Below are 18,315 nucleotides of genomic sequence, written 5' to 3'. Positions count from 1 at the left end.
CAATGAACGGGACAAAGGTCAACTGCTGAGGTGGGGTCAGATGAAGCAAAAATCCGCTACTCTAAGGGAGTGGGGTTTCCCTTGTGGCTCAGCTGGTAAAGAATCCACCTGCAACGCGGGAGACCTGGGTTCGATCCCTGGGTTGGGAAGATCTCCTGAAGAAGGGAAAGGCTACCCACTCCAGTATTCTGGCCTGGAAAATTCTATGGACTGTACAGTCCATGGGGTTGCAAAGAGTTGGACACGACTAAGCGACTTTCACTTTCAAGGTAGGGGCATTAACCCCCTCACCCCGTCCCTCTCCACCGTAAGACTCACACCCAGTAAAAAGCAAGAGCAGTCTGTCCCTAAGCAAAGGGCATGAAGCCTATGGAGCCCAAGAGCCTGCACTGATGCAAGCAGAGGTCTGTTGCCAGTGGGGAGAAGCAGGAAACTCTTTCCAAGACCCTCACAGAACAAGGCACAGAGAGGTCTGCCGCCGTGCAAGGTGGTGCAGGAACCCTGAGAAAGCCCCAGCTCCAAAGCCCAGGGTGCAGAGAACCTGCCTGCATCTGAGCTGGACCAGTCGGAGGGCCCCTGCCCCACTTCAAGCCTGTGCGGAGGAGCGAGCAGGAGCGGCCTGCTGCTGGGGGAAAGGGCAGGAGTGCGGGGAGAGGCTCTCCCTGGGCACAGGGGTGCAGGGCTGGGGGAAAGCTGAGAGGGGAGCAGGTCCTGAGACAACAGGGCCCTGCACCCGGCCACTGTCTGCTGGAGGAACTGCAGTCTGTGCTACCTGGACAGTAACCACGGTAACAACCAAATCCTCACTAGGCTCACAACTCCCACTCTAGTGACCTGTCCAGGCCAACTACCCACTCAGGCGCTACATTCAACTGACAATTACAAAAACACAGAAAAGCAAGAAAAAGACATTAAAACCATGAGGTATCATTTTGACTACCAAATTACTGGCAACAAGTATCTTTTACAGAGATAGGTTAATGGAGTATAAGTTATTATATGTATTGGGGGGGGGGGAGAAGATGGGAGTGGCAAGGTACAACAAACATTAAATTGTGTACACTTTTTAAACAATCAAGTTTTCCTTTCCAAATTTATCCTAAGGAAATACCTAGGCGACTATGCCATCAACTACACATATGGATGCTCATGGCATTATTGTACATAATAGCAGAAAACAACAACAATGCCTGTTAAAAGGAAACTGGGTTAATTATATTCCCATTCAAAGTATGTAACACTAAGTAACCATTAAAACGGATACTATGTACACCTCACAGATTACTTATAATTAAACAGAAAAGGTATCTTTACAAGGTAGAGATCTAGCAGACCTACCTTGACCAAGTGATTACATTTAGCATCACCCCAAACGGGATAAACTGACACCCTGTACCTCCATGTAGAATTGTTACCAAAGTAATGTTTAAATCTGTGATCCCCAAACTTGGCTGCCTGTTGAATCACCTATTTGTTTTTAAAAAATATCTGTTATATAATTGGTCCCTATCTCCAACACCATGATTTAATTGATACTGGGGTATGACATGGGCATTCAGATTTTTTAAAAGCTCTACCAGGGGATTCAAATGTGTAGTAAAGTTTGGGAACATTGCTCTAAATAATAAAGAAACAGGCAAATCCAGACTGTGGGACATTCTACGGGAAACCAGACTGGACTTTTCAAAAAAATGTCAGTATGATGACAAAGAACAAGAGGAAGAGAATTATTCCCGATGAGGGTTTCTTAACCGCAGTACTACTGACATTTTAAGCCAGATAATTCTTTGTTGTAGGGGCCATCCTGTGAACTGAAGGGTGATTAGCAGCACTCAGGCCTTGACCCACGTGAACCACTAGAATAATCCTTCAGCTGTAACTACCAAAAATGTCTCCAGATATTTCCAAATGTCCCTTGGAGTGCAAAACTATTTCCAGCTTGAGAACTGCTAAAATAAACTTAAGAAACATGTTAACCAAATGCAATGTATGATACTCAACTAAATCCTAAATCCTGGATTGCTGATGGGGGACAGCTATACTAGTCACTGGGGAACAACTAGGAAAATCTGAACACAGACTAAATATTAGATGATGTTATTGCAATGATGTCAAGTGGAATGTCAATAAATGAAAGAATTTTGTTTTTAGCCACTTTACATGCTGAAAGATCTAGGAGTTAAGTGTCATGAAGCCTCCTATAATTTACTGTCAAATGGTTTAGGAAGAAAAAAATTAGAGATGTGGGTGGGGAGAGAGGAGAGACAGAATGTGAGTGCGTGTGAACAGGGCAAAATGCTAACAGCTGGCCAAGTCTGCATGGAAGGAGTTAGAGACGTTCACAGGGAAAGCTTTACAATGTCTTTTGAAATGAAACCTTCCCAAATAAAAAGTTGGTAGGGGGAGGATGTGACAGAACCATATATAAACTTAAAAATACATAGCCATAACACACAAGTGTACATGCCAAAATGCTAACTTGTTTTTTTTCAGTGAGCACATAAAACACTTAAGATAAAAGAAAAAAAAATCCCTATGTGTATATTGGGATCCCAACTTTGGTTTGTTTTTTTTTTTTAATTGTCTGTGTCTGTGTGCATATACACAAGTTTTTTTACATTAAAAAGTCAGGGAAGAAATACACCAAATGAGTATTTGTATCAGTGGGATTATAGGTTATTCCATTTTTTTAACTTAGATTTTCCAGGTTCTCTAACAATAACACTCTTACAATGAGAGTATTTTTAAAACAAAATAAAACAACAAAACCGACTCCAACAGGTATCATACTTAAGAACTAAGAAAATCTCTTAGTACCAATTTGTCTACAGTAGAGACTAGGGCTTCCCAGGTGACTCGGGAGTAAAGAATCTTCCTGCAATGCAGGAGATGCAGGTTCGATTCCTGGGTGGGGAAGATCCCCTGGAGAAGGAAATGGCTACCCACTCCAGCACTCTCTCCTGGAAAATCCCATGGACAAAGGAGCCTGGCAGACCACAGTCCATGGGGCCTCAAAGTCAGTCACAACTTAGCCACTAAACAATACAACAAAGAGAGACTAGGTGTCTTCTGGAAATAAGAGAACGTGAGCAGGGCCTCTTCAGAGGGGCAGTCAGTACCAACTCCTGTAATCTCTACACCCCTTCCCCTGCCTTCCTCCTCTCCTGTACATGTGTTGTGTCTTCAATGACCCCAACAAATATGGCCTAACACTCTGACAGGACCTAAAACTAAGGACATTCCAGACATCTATGCTACCTGCCAACTCTCAATGATAAATGAGGCACCCACAACCGACTTGAAAGGCTGGTTCCGCCATAGTCTATGAAGACTCCATCTGCTACTTCTACAGCTGGCGTTCTCACTGGGGCAAGGAGCACCCAGAAACACCCCAGGCGGCCTTTTCCAACTCTCGAAATCCCACCTCCAGAGCGTCTGAGTGCCAGTCCTTCATGCTGTGCTTACCCACTGATAACGCTCAGAGAAGGCGCTGTGAACTGTCCTCACCTCACCTCAGGAGTATCATGACCAAGGCCACTCCAGCCCTAAGATTCTACTGGTTTCATCTCCCCAAAGGAAACAAATCTTGAGGTTGAGAACTTTCCATTAGCTCACAAATGAACTGCAGTATTTCTAACACTGTCTACTTCCTCAGAGAACACAGACACAGAATTTTAGAGTTGGTTACGAAAGCTGAAAACACATGCACTTTTCCCCAAGGTCAAGCTAAAAAAATCAAATCACAAAGACACTGCAGATCACAATACCTATCATCACCTTGGTGACCTCTCAAGCAAAAAATTCTGTAGTTGGGAACCTTGAGACAATCGGCAGTTGCAAATTACTTAGATTCACATTTAACACCCAATAACCGGATCCAGGGTGTACAGTAAATGGCACATGTCAGGTTTGTCTTTACCATGACTTTGAGGACAAAACTGTCTGGTCAGTAAATGAACAGTGTAAGACAGGAGACTGTCTCACCTACTTAAGAGAAGGGACTCCTCTTAACACCATGCCCTCTCCTTGAAGAGCTGCTCTTTGACAGCGGTCCTCATCTCAGCTTAATTCACAGTTGTAAGAGACAATCACGCTGGGAAGTTTTCCAATCCATCCACTTCATTTAAAGGACTTGTTCTGATGTGTCAAGCTTTTGGAAAACTAAGGGCTCTTAAGACCTGCTGAATGCAAATTCCCCCCAAAATACCACTTTCCAACATGAATGAAAACAGCAACTCACTGGAAGGAAGCAAGTAATGATGCTTTTGGGAAGCGGGCATTTGTTAAACCTCTTGGGCCAAACAGCCAAGAATGAAGCCTGGTCAACACAGATGCAGTCATGCCTCGCCTCTCTGCTGGCAGATAACCCTTGTCAGCAGAATGCCAGAGGTCATGCCATGCCAACCTGCTTCACCCGGCAGGCTACTGGTTCTTCCTGGTGAGGAGAGTTTTCTGGGGAACAGCATCCCAATATCAGCATAAACTAAAAGGCAACGCAATGCCCAAGTGCACCAACTAATAAGCTCCAAAGCCTAGGAGATTTCTGGCTTAGCTGTTAGAGATTCTCTGAGGAGACATGTCCCTCGGTAATATATGACCAAGAATTAATAAAACAGTAAAATCAGAACTTAAACTCACTGGACATTATTGAGAATCAGGAAAGAAAAGGTTATAGGATGCAATTTCCATCTCTCTCTAGGTAAGGGCTTAAAGGGGCTTTTACACTTGGCAGTAGAGACAATTAGCAAAACAATAAAACAACTGAGCTCTGGGTGCACAAAAGGCTGCAGCTATCCCAAATAGTAACAGAAGGCTCAATATTACTAACACTCCAGTTAAAAAAAAAGGTCAACCCAACATTTCTGTCAAAGTCACATGGTGGGGAAGCTAAGCAAACGCTGAAGCTCTTAAATATTCACCTTTAAGGCCTTTGCTTTTTGCTCTTCGTAAACATCAAGGGGCCCCTTAGTCCCTGTTCTCTTTAGTGAGGAAGTGTGTGCACACCGTCTCTGGACACGTAAGACCCTCCTGATCACTGACACTGCGCTCAGCTTCCACCTCCACACAGCCCCCAACATTTCACTGGCGCTTCTAGGACAGGCTCCATCCGCCCTTTCTGTGCTCACTTGCGTCGTCTCTGTCGAGAGCTGCTCAACTCTGTAACATCTTTCTTGAGGTGCAAAGCTCACCGTACACTCAGAAGCACACCCTCCTGAGAGGACGCCTGAAGCCCGGCCCTACCTCTCACCTTTTGTAGAAATGGAAGCGCTCGGTGAGCAGCAGGAACTGCTTCTCCCCTTGAAGGAAGAAGTGTCTGGCCCTGGAGACCCCAGACTTCCGGGTGTATTCGCAGATATGAGTGAAGTTCAGTTCCTCCTTCTTGAAGTAGTTTCGGAGACGCACAAAGTCAAAGTAGGAGGGGACATAGACAAGCGTGTGGGACATGACTGCATCCCGATACTGAGGCAAAATCTTGTTCACAAAAAAGTTGAACCTGATTGGGAAAAGCAAAGGGCAAAGTCAGCGGTCTGGAAGCGAGCCCGTAGTGTCACTGCTGACTGCATGACCCCGGGCAAGTCACAGTCTCCCTCCACCTCCCCTAAGAGGCCAATCTGGTCTACCGCACTGCAACGAGATTAAACTTGTTAGACACGTTAGAACGTAAGCGCTAACACTGTTCATCATAAAGTACAGCTGTGACGCTGGTGCATCCCCGAGAATTATTCCAGGAGGCACATAACCATGTCATCATTCCTTCAGTTGTCAGTCAGTCAACAAGCAATTACTGAGCGCCTACCATATACTAAGCACCATTCTGCCACCAAGGGCCCCCTGACTAAACACAACGAGCAAACAGGAGAAAATAACTAGAGAATTAGAAAAGGAGTTCTTGCCCAGAAGGGCTTACAATCAGGTTGCTGACAAGCAGCATTAAGCTATTAATGTAATTTTAAAATGCCACCATCTAGGGGAAAGCACCCCTGATTCACCAACTCTGCCACTAACTAGATATCAGAACTAGGACGAGGCATCGCTTCTTTGGGCTTCAGTGTCCTCCTCTGTCAATGCCATGATGGAGGTGAATTACCTAGTTTCACCTGGTAAACGGTAATCAATAAAGCCAACGTGGAGTCCACGTCTAAGTTTGAACGGCCAGGTAAAAGCTCTCTCTGTGACTCCCAGGGGTCCAGTCGGAAGGGCGAGGGGTGTGGGTACCTGGCATCAATCACGGAAGCTAGGCTTTCCGCTTCCATCCTCTGGAAGACATGTGGGAGCTGCACCAGGACCTGACTGATGGAGCCTGTCATCGGGACGTTCCTCACGGCCACCTGCCAGGAGTCAGTGAGAGCATCAGGAGGTGAGCTATCCCCGCTGCTGACCAAATGTAACCCTCCCCTTCTGCCTCACGACCCAAGCAACACACGACAATTCCTGAAGGTTCAGAGAAATAACACACGACACTTCCCGAAGGTTCACAGAAAGGGGAGACCCCACCTGGCCTTGCACATTGACGCAGTACTTGTTGAACACGGAGTTGATCTGGGCATCTTGCAGGGCCCCGAACAGCAGGGTCTGGCGATAGTACTTGGACCAATTATTGAGGTTCCACATCCGCACTCGAGAAAAGTCCACCCCATGTGAGTCCAAGGGCAGTAGGTTCATGTGGTTCATCAAATGCTGCAAGCAGAAATAATACTCCATTAATATTTATTGAGCACTTACCAGGAAGGCACTGCTAAGCGTTCTATAAGCCTTTTGTCTTACTTAACCCCAAGAAATGTATACTATCATCTCCCAAGTTACAGCAAGAAAATTGCGGCTCCAGCAGGAGAGTGACTTGGCCATAGTCAGGTGAACATTCCCAACACGAAGATAAAGCTCAAACTGGCTACCCTGTGGATCTTTCAAAAAGGATCGTGATAGTACCTACACAGAGTATTTCTGAAATGCCACCCTGGTTACTCTTATAAGCAACTTGGTTCCAGACTTGGACAAGAAAGAAAATGACACAGAAAACAGAACTGCTGTCCTTCCATGACCTGGTTCTCAAAACATTAAGAGATTCCCTGAGTGACTACACATCATCCAATTAAATATGACTCAACCATCAGCTTCCCTTGCAGCTCAGTCGGTAAAGAACCTGCCTGCAATGCAGAAGACCTGGGTTCAATTCCTGGGTTGGGAAGATCCCCTGGAGAAGGAAATGGCAACCCACTCCAGTCTTCTTGTCTGGAGAATCCCATGGATAGAGGAGCCTGGCAGGCTACCGCCCATGGGGTCGCAAGAACTAGACACAAGTTAGCAACTACACCACCACCACAACTATCAACAGGCCTTTTCTATGCTAATCATATTTTTACCTTGTATACTGAAGGGTAACAAATACTATAATTTTATTCCTTACTTTATAAGTACTCCCCTTTATTTGCTGCAAACTTACTCTAAGTCCTGGAGTTGTAGAAAAGGTAAGTTCTCACTTGCCTTATACTGTTAAAATAAACCTATGGTTCCATGATGAGGACTGTTCCAAAGCACAATCCTAAACTCAAAGACACTGCAGAGTATGTGGAGAGGGAGAAAAAAAATCACAGCACTAATTACGGGAGGAGGACAAAAACACCTCATATTTATCAGTAAAACACCACAACATAAAGAAATCTTGAGCAATCTTTTCCCAAAGAAGACTGAACAAAAGAGAATGAGCATAAACTGCAGGAGGAATTATTTTAGATAAAGACATCCTCGGTGAGGAGGGATTTCAACCAACCAACCACATTAAAGCAGTCTATTAGTAGAAGCCACCTTTATAAGGGGAAGAACTCTTATCTGGCGATTTGAAAAGACTGACAAGGATTTTTATCTTTCTGGATATTGACCAACTTATGGGTAGCAGAGGGGACACTTTTCATTTTCAAATTGGAAAATGTGGAACATTTCCATTTCCAAACTGAGTTTTAATCTGGACTTTAATAATCGTTTCAGACTCAGCCCACTGAGCTTCTTGTCTCTAAACGTGAATGACCGACGTTACCAGGACATGCTCCCAGTTCTGCATCAGGTAAATGTCAGCTTGGTCAATGATGAGCAGTTCAATAGAAGACAGAAAGTCAAAATCTCTCTTCTTCTCTCCTTCTCCACCAATGATGGTCCTCAAGCCCAGAGGGGAGGCGATGAGGATGTCCGAGGAGTAGAAAGGGGCGTAAAGTCGGATGCTCCTCTGCAGAATCGCCACTCCTACACACCAAACAGCCAAGGACACATCAGCTCTTTAGTCACCACCAAGCCACCAGCTTCCACCTTCTCAAAGTGCCGCCTCCCCTTGCACCTTCCACAGCTTCCCCCTTAGTGTATAACTGGACTCAAACTGCTTTAATTATTAAAATCATCATCACCCCTCCTTTGCACTGATGGCCCCTGCTAGCCCCCACTCTCTCTTCCTTTTCTTCAATGGCAAATCTTCCAGAAAATCGTCTCTACTTTTAAAATCTCCTCCTCACTCCTCAATGCACTGCAGTCTGCCTCTGATTCTTAGGACGCCACTGTCATGACTCTTGCTAAGGTCACCAAAAGCTCTCATCAGTTACCAATTCAATGGCTCTTCGGTGCTTCTTGTCATTAATGCATAAGCACATCCTCCTTGAAATGTTCTTTTCCTTACTGGTGGTTTCCATGACTTCAACACTTGGTTTTCTTATCACTGACCTGGTCCTTATCTATCTTTCCAGATTCAGACTGCTCTTCTACAAATCCCTGGATTTACCTGCAAGTTCTCTTTCACTCTGCAAAAAGCTCTGGATAAATATATTCACTAATGATGTGGTTCATAGGGTCGCAAAGAGTCAGACACGACTGAGCGACTGAACTGAACTGAACTGAATGACGGTTTTAACATTATCGTCACAAAATTTTATATCTCCTGCCCACATCTCATTCCTAAGCAAAAAGCAGCAGTTTGTAAAGAGACCAAAGCGTACGTGAAGGAGATTGACTTGCTTATCTGAAAGCATCTACCAGAGGGGCAAGACTGCTGGGGACTCTCTCTGGGGGTAGAATGCTGGTGGAAACCATTTTTACAAACGCCCTCTACCTTGATGATGCCAGTGGGCACTATTTCTGCAAGCTCATGCTAGGCTGCTGACAGTGGCGGGTGAGTGCCCCCCCACCCCACCGCCCTGCACTGCTTGCGGGCAGTACTGACAGACACGGACAGTGAGCAGCCCCTCCGACCCCCTCCCACGCCACTCACAGGGCCCCACAAGAGCCAACAACTGCGTGCAGCCCACACAGGGGACACCCCTTGAGTGCCAGGCTCGGGCAGATGGTGGGCAGACTGTGTTTCTGGGCTCCACGGGAGTGAAACAAGCAGAGAGTCTGTGGGACAACCAAGAACGAGGAAAAGGTTAAACAATACAGTTCATCCCCCACACGGAGCCACTCCTCCAAGACAGGGAGCCATAACTACTTTCGCATAATACACAGAAACAAACAGCCAAGCAAAATGAGGAAGCGGGGGAACATGTTTCAACTGAAGGAACAAGACAGACCCCAGAAAAAATCGAACCAGACAGATGCAATTACTCTAGTTGATAAAGGATTCAAAGTCATGGTCATCAAAATACTCACCAAACTTGGGAGATTATGAGTAAGCAAACACATTGAGAAACTCAATAAAGAGAAAATATTGAGAAAGTTCTAAAAGAACACACAGAGCTGAAGAATATAACTGAGCCCAAAAATACACTCGAGGGAATCCACAGACTAGATGATATGAAAGAGTGTCAGTGACCTGAAAGACAGGATAGTAGAAATCACCCCAAGAGAATGGCAAAAAGAAAAATTTTTTTTTCTTTAAATGAGGACAGTTTAAGGGACAGCATCAAGGGTTCTATCATCGGCATTAACGAGTCCCAGAAGGAGGAGAGAGAGAAAGAGTCACTAATATTCACATTATAGAGGACCCAGAAGAGGAAGGAGAAGAGAGAAAGGGGCAGAAAACTTATTTGAAGAAACAGTGGCTGAAAATTTCCCTAACCCAGTGAAGGAAACAGACATTCAGGTCCAGGAAGCACAAAGACATGGTATTTTATGGAGAAAAATCCTAACGACTCCACCAGAAAATTGTTAGAATAAATGAATTTAGTAAAGCTGTAAGATACAAAATTAACATATAGAAACCTGGTACATTTCTACACATTCGTAATGAGCTATCAGAGAGAGAAATTAAGAAAACAATCCCATTTACAACTGCACCAAAAAGAATAAAATACCTAAGAATAAATCTAACCCAAAAGGTAAAAGACTTGTACTTGGAAATTACAAGGTCTTAAAAGAAACTGAAGATGACACAAACAAATGCAAAAATACACCATGCTTGTAGACTGGGAACATTAGTACTGTTAAAATGCCCATACTACCCAAGAAAACTACAGACTCAATGCCATTCCTATCAAAATACCCATGACATACTTTATAGAACTAAAATAATCCTAGAGTATGTATAGAGCTACAAAAGACCTCGAATAGCCAAACTGATCATAAGAAAGAAGAATAAAGCTGGAGGTATCACGTGCCCTGATTTTAAACTACACTACAAGTCTACAGTATTCAAAACTGTATGGTACTAGCACAAACAGAACAGAAATAGAGAGCCCAGAAATAAACCTATATTTGTATAGCTAATTAATCTATGAAAAGGAGGCAAGAATATACAACGTGGGAAAGACGGTCTCATGAACAAATGGTGCTGGGAAAACTGGAGAGCTGCATGCAAAAGAATGAAACTGGACCATGAGCTCACACCAACTACAAAAATCAACTCAAAATGGATTAAAGACTTGAACAGAAAAACCACAAAACCCCTAGAAGAAAACATAGGCAGCAATTTCCTTGACATCAGTCTTAGTGATATTTTTTTTGGATCTGCTCCATAGGCAAGGGCAATGAAAGCAAAATTAAATGGGACTACTTCAAGCTAAAAAGATTCTGCACAGCGATGGAAACCAACAACAAAACAAAAAGGCGATCTATTGAACAGGAGAAGATATTTGCATATGTGGTAAGGGGTTAATATCCAAAATATATAAAGAATGCATGTAACTCGTTATCAGAAAAACAAACAATAAAAATGGGCTGAGGATCTGAATAGACATTTTCTCAAAGAAGTCATAGGGATGACCAACGGGCATATGTAGAGATACTCAACATCACTAATCATCAGGGAAATGCAAACCAAAACCACAAGGAAAAAATCAACACTACAATGAGGTACTATCCCACTCCAGTTAGAATGGCCATCATTAAAAAGTCTACAAACAACAAGTGCTGGAGAGGTGTGGAGAAAAGGGAACCTTCTTACACTGTTGGTGGGAATGTAAGCTGGTACAGCCACTATGAAAAACAGAATGGAGGTTCCTCAGAAAACTAAAAACAGAATCACCATATGATCCAGTAATCTTACTCCTGGGGATCTATCTGGCCAAAACTATAATTCAAAAAGACACATATACCCCTATATTCATAGCAGCACTATTCACAATAGCCAAGACATGGAAACAACCTAAATATCCATCAACAGAAGAATGAATAAAGAAGATGCGGGGTGTTTGTGTGTGTGTGTGTGTGTAATGGAATACTACTCAGCCATAAGAAGAGCACAATAATGCAGGATGTGTATATGTGTGTGTGTATATATATGTATATATATGTATATATGTGTGTGTATATATATATATATATATAAAATGGACTACTACTCAGTGTGTGTGTGTGAGTGATGAACACTACTTAGCCATGAAAGAGCAAACTAATGCCGTTTGCAGCAACATGAATACAACCAGAGATTATCACACTAACTGAAGAATGAAGGAGAAAGGCAAATGCCATATGCTATCATTTACATGTGCAAACTAAAATAAGGTACAAATGAAACTGTCTACAAAACAGAAACAGACTCACAGGCATGAAGAACAGACTTGCAGCTGCAGAGGGGGAGGGAGAGCGATGGACAGGAGGTGTGCAGTTAGCTGATGCAACCATTACATTTAGAATGAATGAGCAACCACGTCCTCATGTATAGCACAAGGGACTATATCCTATCTCCTGGAATAAGTCATAATGGAAAAGAATATTAAAAAGAATGTATATATAACTGAGTCACTTTTGCTGTACAGCAGAAATCAGCACAACATTGTAGATCAACCATACTTCAATTTTTTTAAAAAACAAATAATGTATCAGGTGGCTAGTAAGTGCGACGATCCAAATGAAATAATATAATAGCCTGTGACACTGGAGTTACAGAATTCTTATAGCCACCATGTAAGTTGGTATTATCCTCATTTTACATTTGAATAAACCAAAGCACAGAGGAAGAGAAAGACAATGAAATATCACCTCACACCTGTCAGAATAGGTTTTATCAAAAAGACAAGAAATAACAAGTGCTGGCAAGGATGTGGAGAAAAGGGAGCCCTTGTTCATGGTTAATGCAAATGTAAACTGGTGCAGTCACTATGGAAAACAGCATGGAGGCTCCTCAAAAATTAAAAATAGGACCATCACCAAAAAAGAAAAACAACAGAACCACCATACAACTGAGCAATTCCACTTCTGGGTACTGATGCAAAGAAAACAAAAACACTAATTCAAGCACTCCTATGTTCACTGCAGTATTTGTAACAACCAAGAGATGCAAGCAACCTCCGAGTCCACAGGGAGATGAATGGGTAAAGCTGTAGCATGCGCGCACACACACACACACACACACACACACACACACACACACACACACACACACACACACACACACACACACACACACACACACACACACACACACACACACACACACACACACACACACACACACACACACACACACACACACTGGAATATTACTCAGCCATAACTGAATGAAATCTTGCCATCTGTGACAACAAGGATGGACCCTGAAGGTATTACTGTAAGTGAAATAAGTCAGATAAAGACAAGTATCAATACCATATAATATCTCTTAGATGTGGATCTAAGAAGCAAACAAATAACTAGACTGACAGACACAGAGAACAGACCGGTGGTCGCCAGAAAACAGGGGCAGGGGCTGGAGGGTGGGCAACACGGGTGGGGGGTGATCAAGAGGCACGAAACTTCCAGTTATCAAGTGGACAGGCCACCAACGTATCCAACGTATGCCAAGGATCCAACGTACGCCGATGGAGAATGTAGTCAGTAATACTGTGTTAACTCTGTATGGCAACAAACGGTAACTGTACTTATCGTTGTGATCAGTTTGTAAGGTATATAGACACTGAATCACTATGTTGTACATCTGAAACTAGCATGTCAATTATACATCAATTAAAAGTGTTTTATCAGCTGCTTGTTGGCCACCTGCACATTTAAAACTAAACATGAACTCTCACCCCCTGCACCTCACACTCCAGCCGTGCCAAAGCCTGAGTCCGAGATCATGCTGTTTATTCATCCTGATGCCTCTGTACAGTTTCCTGTCTGGAACTTTTTCCTCCATTCAGATCTCCCTACTTCATAACTGGCTAAATCCTATTCAAGTTTCAGCTTAGTACAGATAGTACCTCCATCAGCAGATCTTCCCAAACAGCCCTATGTCCACTTTTGAGTAGGGATATTTACTTTAAATACTTAAAAGAGCCACCGCATCCTCTAACTATAGCACATCTTCCATCTCATACTGTCCGATTTGCCTTTAGGCTGGACTTCCTTAACAGTAATTTTTAATCCTTCTGATCCTATATCCCCAGCTACTTTACAGTGCTTAACATAGTAGACACTAAATAATTAATAAATGAGCATATGTGACAATAAATAGTCTTCAAGAACTTTTCCAATGTACAACCAACCAAATACAGGGGGAGCTGAATGCGAAAAGCAAAAATGTGAAAAGTTGGGTGGGAGTCAGTAAGTCTGGAGTAGAGATAACTCCATATGGCAGGCGTGAGGAAGTCCATTATGCAAAGCCCTTCAGCTAATTCATCTTCCCCAGACTGACCCGCTCAGTCCCTTCACCTCCAACTCCCTCAGGACTCCTACAGCACTGACTATGAGCTACCAGCTATGGGTGAGCTGAGACATCGATTACACATGTACATATGCTGTTCACATATGCCTTTGGAGACGCTCCATTTCATTAGCCAAGGCAAGGCTCTCCCCTGGCAGATGAGATGTCTCAAATGCACCTGGTTCTGCTAGGAGTCTACCAGTGACCCTCTGAGAAAATGTCTAATTCCAGGCTTCTAGCGTCCACTTATGTGCACCTCACACCCCAGGTCCCTCGGGGTCTCAGTCTGGACAAGGAGGAATTACCGATCCTGAAGTGGTCATCGATGTTTCCGACAAACACAGCTTCATAGTCCTCAGGCCTCTTCAGGTTGGGTGGTCTCTCCTCGGGATCGGAACCGTACTCTCCATTAAACCTCTTCTTGTTGCTGACAATGATTTTCTTCTTGCTGTCGCCCTCCAGGAGGCTGATGAAGAGCTGCACCACCCGCAGGGCAGCTTCCCGGAACGGGACCACGATGAGCACCTGTCGAGGGAGAGACGGGCGGCCTTGGAGGGGCAAGGGGAAGGATGGGCAGCTCGAGGCGAGCCCCCCGAGGCCCTGGAGCTGGCGAGCCCCCTGTTCCGCAGCCCCGGGCCGGGGACCACATCCGCGTCACCCCCGTTACACAGGGCCTGGCTCAGTACTGCAGGCTGAGCATCTTTCAGACCCACAGCACCATGTCCTGTGGACTTCAATCTCATGGCCCCTTGGGGGACATTCTTAAGCAGAATGTGGAAATAGCTTTTAGGGTAATTCAATGCCTTTAACAGAGGTATCCACCAGCAAAAGCCCAAGGACATAAACAAAGCTCTCTGAGGAGAAGAACTGTTACTCATTTCTGTCTCCTACAGAACTCAGTTCAGCATTGTGATTCATAAGAGCCAAGGAATATGCTGAATAAATGAATCAGATGGATTAGTAGAGAACAAATAAAGCTAGTAAGGACTAAACTACCATTACTTCTCTAGTACATTTCCTGGTACACTTTGATAATGTATTTCTGAAATAAGATCATATTTCAATGGGAAATATAGGAATCAGTTTTCCTAACATTTCCAAAAATGCTTAGTATTAACTGTTGAGAAAAAAAACAAAAACAGAAGATGCTTAACAAATAACTTCTAACTACCCTCGTGTACATGGGTTTTTTCTAACTACACTTTGGTAAGGCTTCACTGGTGACTCAGTGGTAAACAATCTGCCTGCAATACAGGAGTCATGGGTTCAACCCCTGACTTGGGAAGGTCCCTTGGAGGAGGAAATGGCAACCGACCACAGTATTCTTGCCTGGGGAATCCCATGGACAGAGGAGCCTGGCAGACTATAATCCAAGGGAACACGCGAGTTAGACACGACTTAGTGACTGAACAACTCAACCTGTGTAAACAATACAATCAGTGGAAATAACCCGAGTCAGATCAGGCAATTCAACAAATTCTGAACTGCTTCATTTGGGTGCGCTACCTCATACTCTGTTTTGCATTTCTAAATGGAAACACATAATCTTATTATCCTGATGTTCAAGATTCTGAGGTGGTTTCCCAGAAGGGCACCCAGCACAGCCAGAGGGGCGCAGTGACTCAGTCTGGAACAGCTCAGGGATGATGGACCACTTTTGAAGAGGGCCAAGTTAATGCCCTGCTGGGACACTAAGTAAGAGTCTAGTGGTTTTCCCCAGCTATCGAACAAGAGGGCTGGACTAAGAAATCTCGAGAGCCGCATCATCTTAATAGCCGAGAATCCTATTAAGCTCAGTGAGAAGGATCTAAGAAGATGCTGCTGCTGCTGCCGCTAAGTCGCTTCAGTCGTGTCCAATTCTGTGCCACCCCATAGATGGCAGCCCACCAGGCTCCGCCGTCCCTGGGATTCTCCAGGCAAGAACACTGGAGTGGGTTGCCATTTCCTTCTCCAATGCACAAAAGTGAAAAGTGAAAGTGAAGTCGCTCAGTTGTGTCCGACTCTTAGCGACCCCATGGACTGCAGCCTACCAGGCTCCTCCGTCCATGGGATTTTCCAGACAAGAGTACTGGAGTGGGGTGCCATTGCCTTCTCTGCTAAGATGAGGATTCTTCAATATAGAAACATCGGGGAAGGGGTGGGGGGAAGGGAGGTACAGTATCTAGCTACACAACATCATGAAAACTGTAGCAAGTCAGAAGACATTTTCTGTGTAAGCCCTCAATCCACTGGTGCTTAAGTCTACGAGCCCACATAAATGTAATCATCACTTTAAGTTGCAATAATGATACAATGGGAAAATAGGGGTCTTGTTTTCTAAGGTTTACATATTTACGTGGCTTAGTGAAGAGAATCCGTGGTTTTAGTCCTGTCTGTGCTACTCTCTCCCTGGTTCTCTTTAACAAGGCCCTTTATGAATCTAGGTCTGTGTCCACAGATTTAACATGTAGGGGATCAAATAAGAAGTTCTTTAAAGACCCATCCAGCTCTGACAGCCACAAAGAAGAGATTTACAGTGGAGTGCTACTTACGCAGAGGATCGGGGTTTATCTTTAAGGAGAATTATCATGGAGGTACCTCCTACTCAAGTTTTCAGGTAGAGCCACTGTTAAAGACAGCCCACTGAGCTGTCTGCAGCACTCCCCTAATACTACTCGGCTAATATGGTCAGTCTTGGACTTGCTCATTACTTCAATCATTAAAGCATCTAAGAAGGTGCCAAGTGCCAGGGCCTATATGGTAGTGCCTTACAGCCTCCTTGGGGGCAAAGCTCTGCTGCCACTCACCTTGGGCCTTGTCAGCCCCTGGTCCCGGAAGTCGTCATCGTCACCCACCCCAAGTTTCTGGCTTCGGCGTCTGCTGTTGTTGCCAAGCACCTGGGCATTGGCTTTGAGGACGTGATTTATTACATGCAGGCAGTACACGTGGCGGATCTCTTCCCCATTCTTCAGGGCGGTCCTTTCTGGGTAGAACAGGTCCCGGTAAGAATTCATAATTAAGAAGAGCTCTTTCTGGAGGGGTGTGAAGGGGCTACTTGATTTTGGGGGACCAGAGAGGAACTGGCTGTTGGTCTTGATCCAGGTAGATTCCAGGGGCTTTTGAAGATGAACTGACTTTAAGTCAATGTCCTTTGGGGGTTTAAAGGTTTCCAACTTCTGAAACTTGGATGAAAAGACAAGCTGGCCCAGGATGGGCCACTGTGGGAGAAAGAATCAAGAAGTTAGAAATGAACGACAGTACCTTACAATCATATAGTACTTCCTAACTTACAAAGGCCTCTGATGACTTACAGATTCTCTCACTTAATCCTTACAACAACCATGCAAGGTAAATGCTATGATGCTCTTCTTACAGTTCAGGAAATGCTGAGACTCAGGGTTACAGAATTCAGACAAAACAGAAGAGAACAGAGCTAAGGGTTAGAGCCCAGGGTTCCTGACTTTAGAAAACTTGTGAGCTCTTCACTCAATCAGTGGGTCAGAGACTGTGCTGTGGACCACGCTGTAGGAAGTCAAAATTTATTCTAGACAAAAAAAAGGTACCCAATGGTCAAGTAACTTTGATAAACACTACAAAACCTAATCCCCCTCAGGGAGAGTCACAGCAGAATAGATACAGATATGAAGGTTCTGCTGTGTCCTGTAACAATGACTCTGTTCCACTTTGTTTGACCTAGAGTTTTCCAAATTTACCTGGGCATGGAGCTAGGTTTTTTATTTTTTATTTTTTGAACAAGGTTTTTGTTTGGGATTTGGGGGGGGGGGGGCGGATGTTTGCACTCTAATGAAACTGCTGATCTTAGCAATAAAGGATGACCTCTGCAATAAAAAAGAATTAACTACTAAAGATATGCAAACAAGTAGGACGTATTACCAGGGAACTGTGCTGAGTGAAAAAAGCCAATTTGTATGATTGTATTTCTAGAACACTTTTGAGATAACAAGATGACAGAAATGGAGAACAGATTAGCGGTTATTACCAAGGGTTAGGAAAGGGGGGGAAGGGAGGTGGGTGTGGTCATAAAACAGCACCAGAGAAGAGGAGGGATCTTTACAGAGCTGGAAATGCTCTGTATGTTGGCTGTGGTGATAGAAATGGGAACCTACACACGTGATACAACAGTGCAGAACTAAGTAACACACGCAAACCAACAGGAGCAAAACCAAGGAAACCTGAGTAAGACAAGGAGACTGTATCAATGGCAATTTCCTAACTGTGATACTGTACTATAGTTCTGCAGGACGTTACCACTGGGGTAAACTAGGCAAAGAGTACATGGG

At 44.1% G+C, this 18,315-nt stretch overlaps 1 protein-coding gene across 5 annotated transcripts in view; it reads right to left on the bottom strand.

Moving 5' to 3' along the window:
• The window catches only part of UTP25 (UTP25 small subunit processome component), a 70,019-nt gene that overhangs the window by 45,611 nt on the left and 6,093 nt on the right, over positions 1–18,315 (bottom strand). For all 5 annotated transcript variants that reach the window (XM_081489642.1, XM_081489639.1, XM_081489640.1 and 2 more), the window contains exons 6-11: positions 16,822–17,232; positions 14,341–14,560; positions 8,033–8,235; positions 6,496–6,678; positions 6,217–6,329; positions 5,249–5,494 (exon numbers count right to left, since the gene is read on the bottom strand). In XM_081489642.1, coding sequence (XP_081345768.1) covers positions 5,249–5,494; positions 6,217–6,329; positions 6,496–6,678; positions 8,033–8,235; positions 14,341–14,560; positions 16,822–17,232 — 1,376 coding nt within the window. The remainder of the gene's footprint in view (positions 1–5,248; positions 5,495–6,216; positions 6,330–6,495; positions 6,679–8,032; positions 8,236–14,340; positions 14,561–16,821; positions 17,233–18,315) is intronic.

This window comes from Giraffa tippelskirchi, chromosome 5 (genome assembly GCF_054371585.1).
Source record: "Giraffa tippelskirchi isolate mGirTip1 chromosome 5, T2T-mGirTip1v1.2.pri, whole genome shotgun sequence".
NCBI lineage: Eukaryota > Metazoa > Chordata > Mammalia > Artiodactyla > Giraffidae > Giraffa > Giraffa tippelskirchi.
Note: the sequence above shows the minus strand (reverse complement) of the source record. Positions and strands in the feature narration are given on the sequence as shown.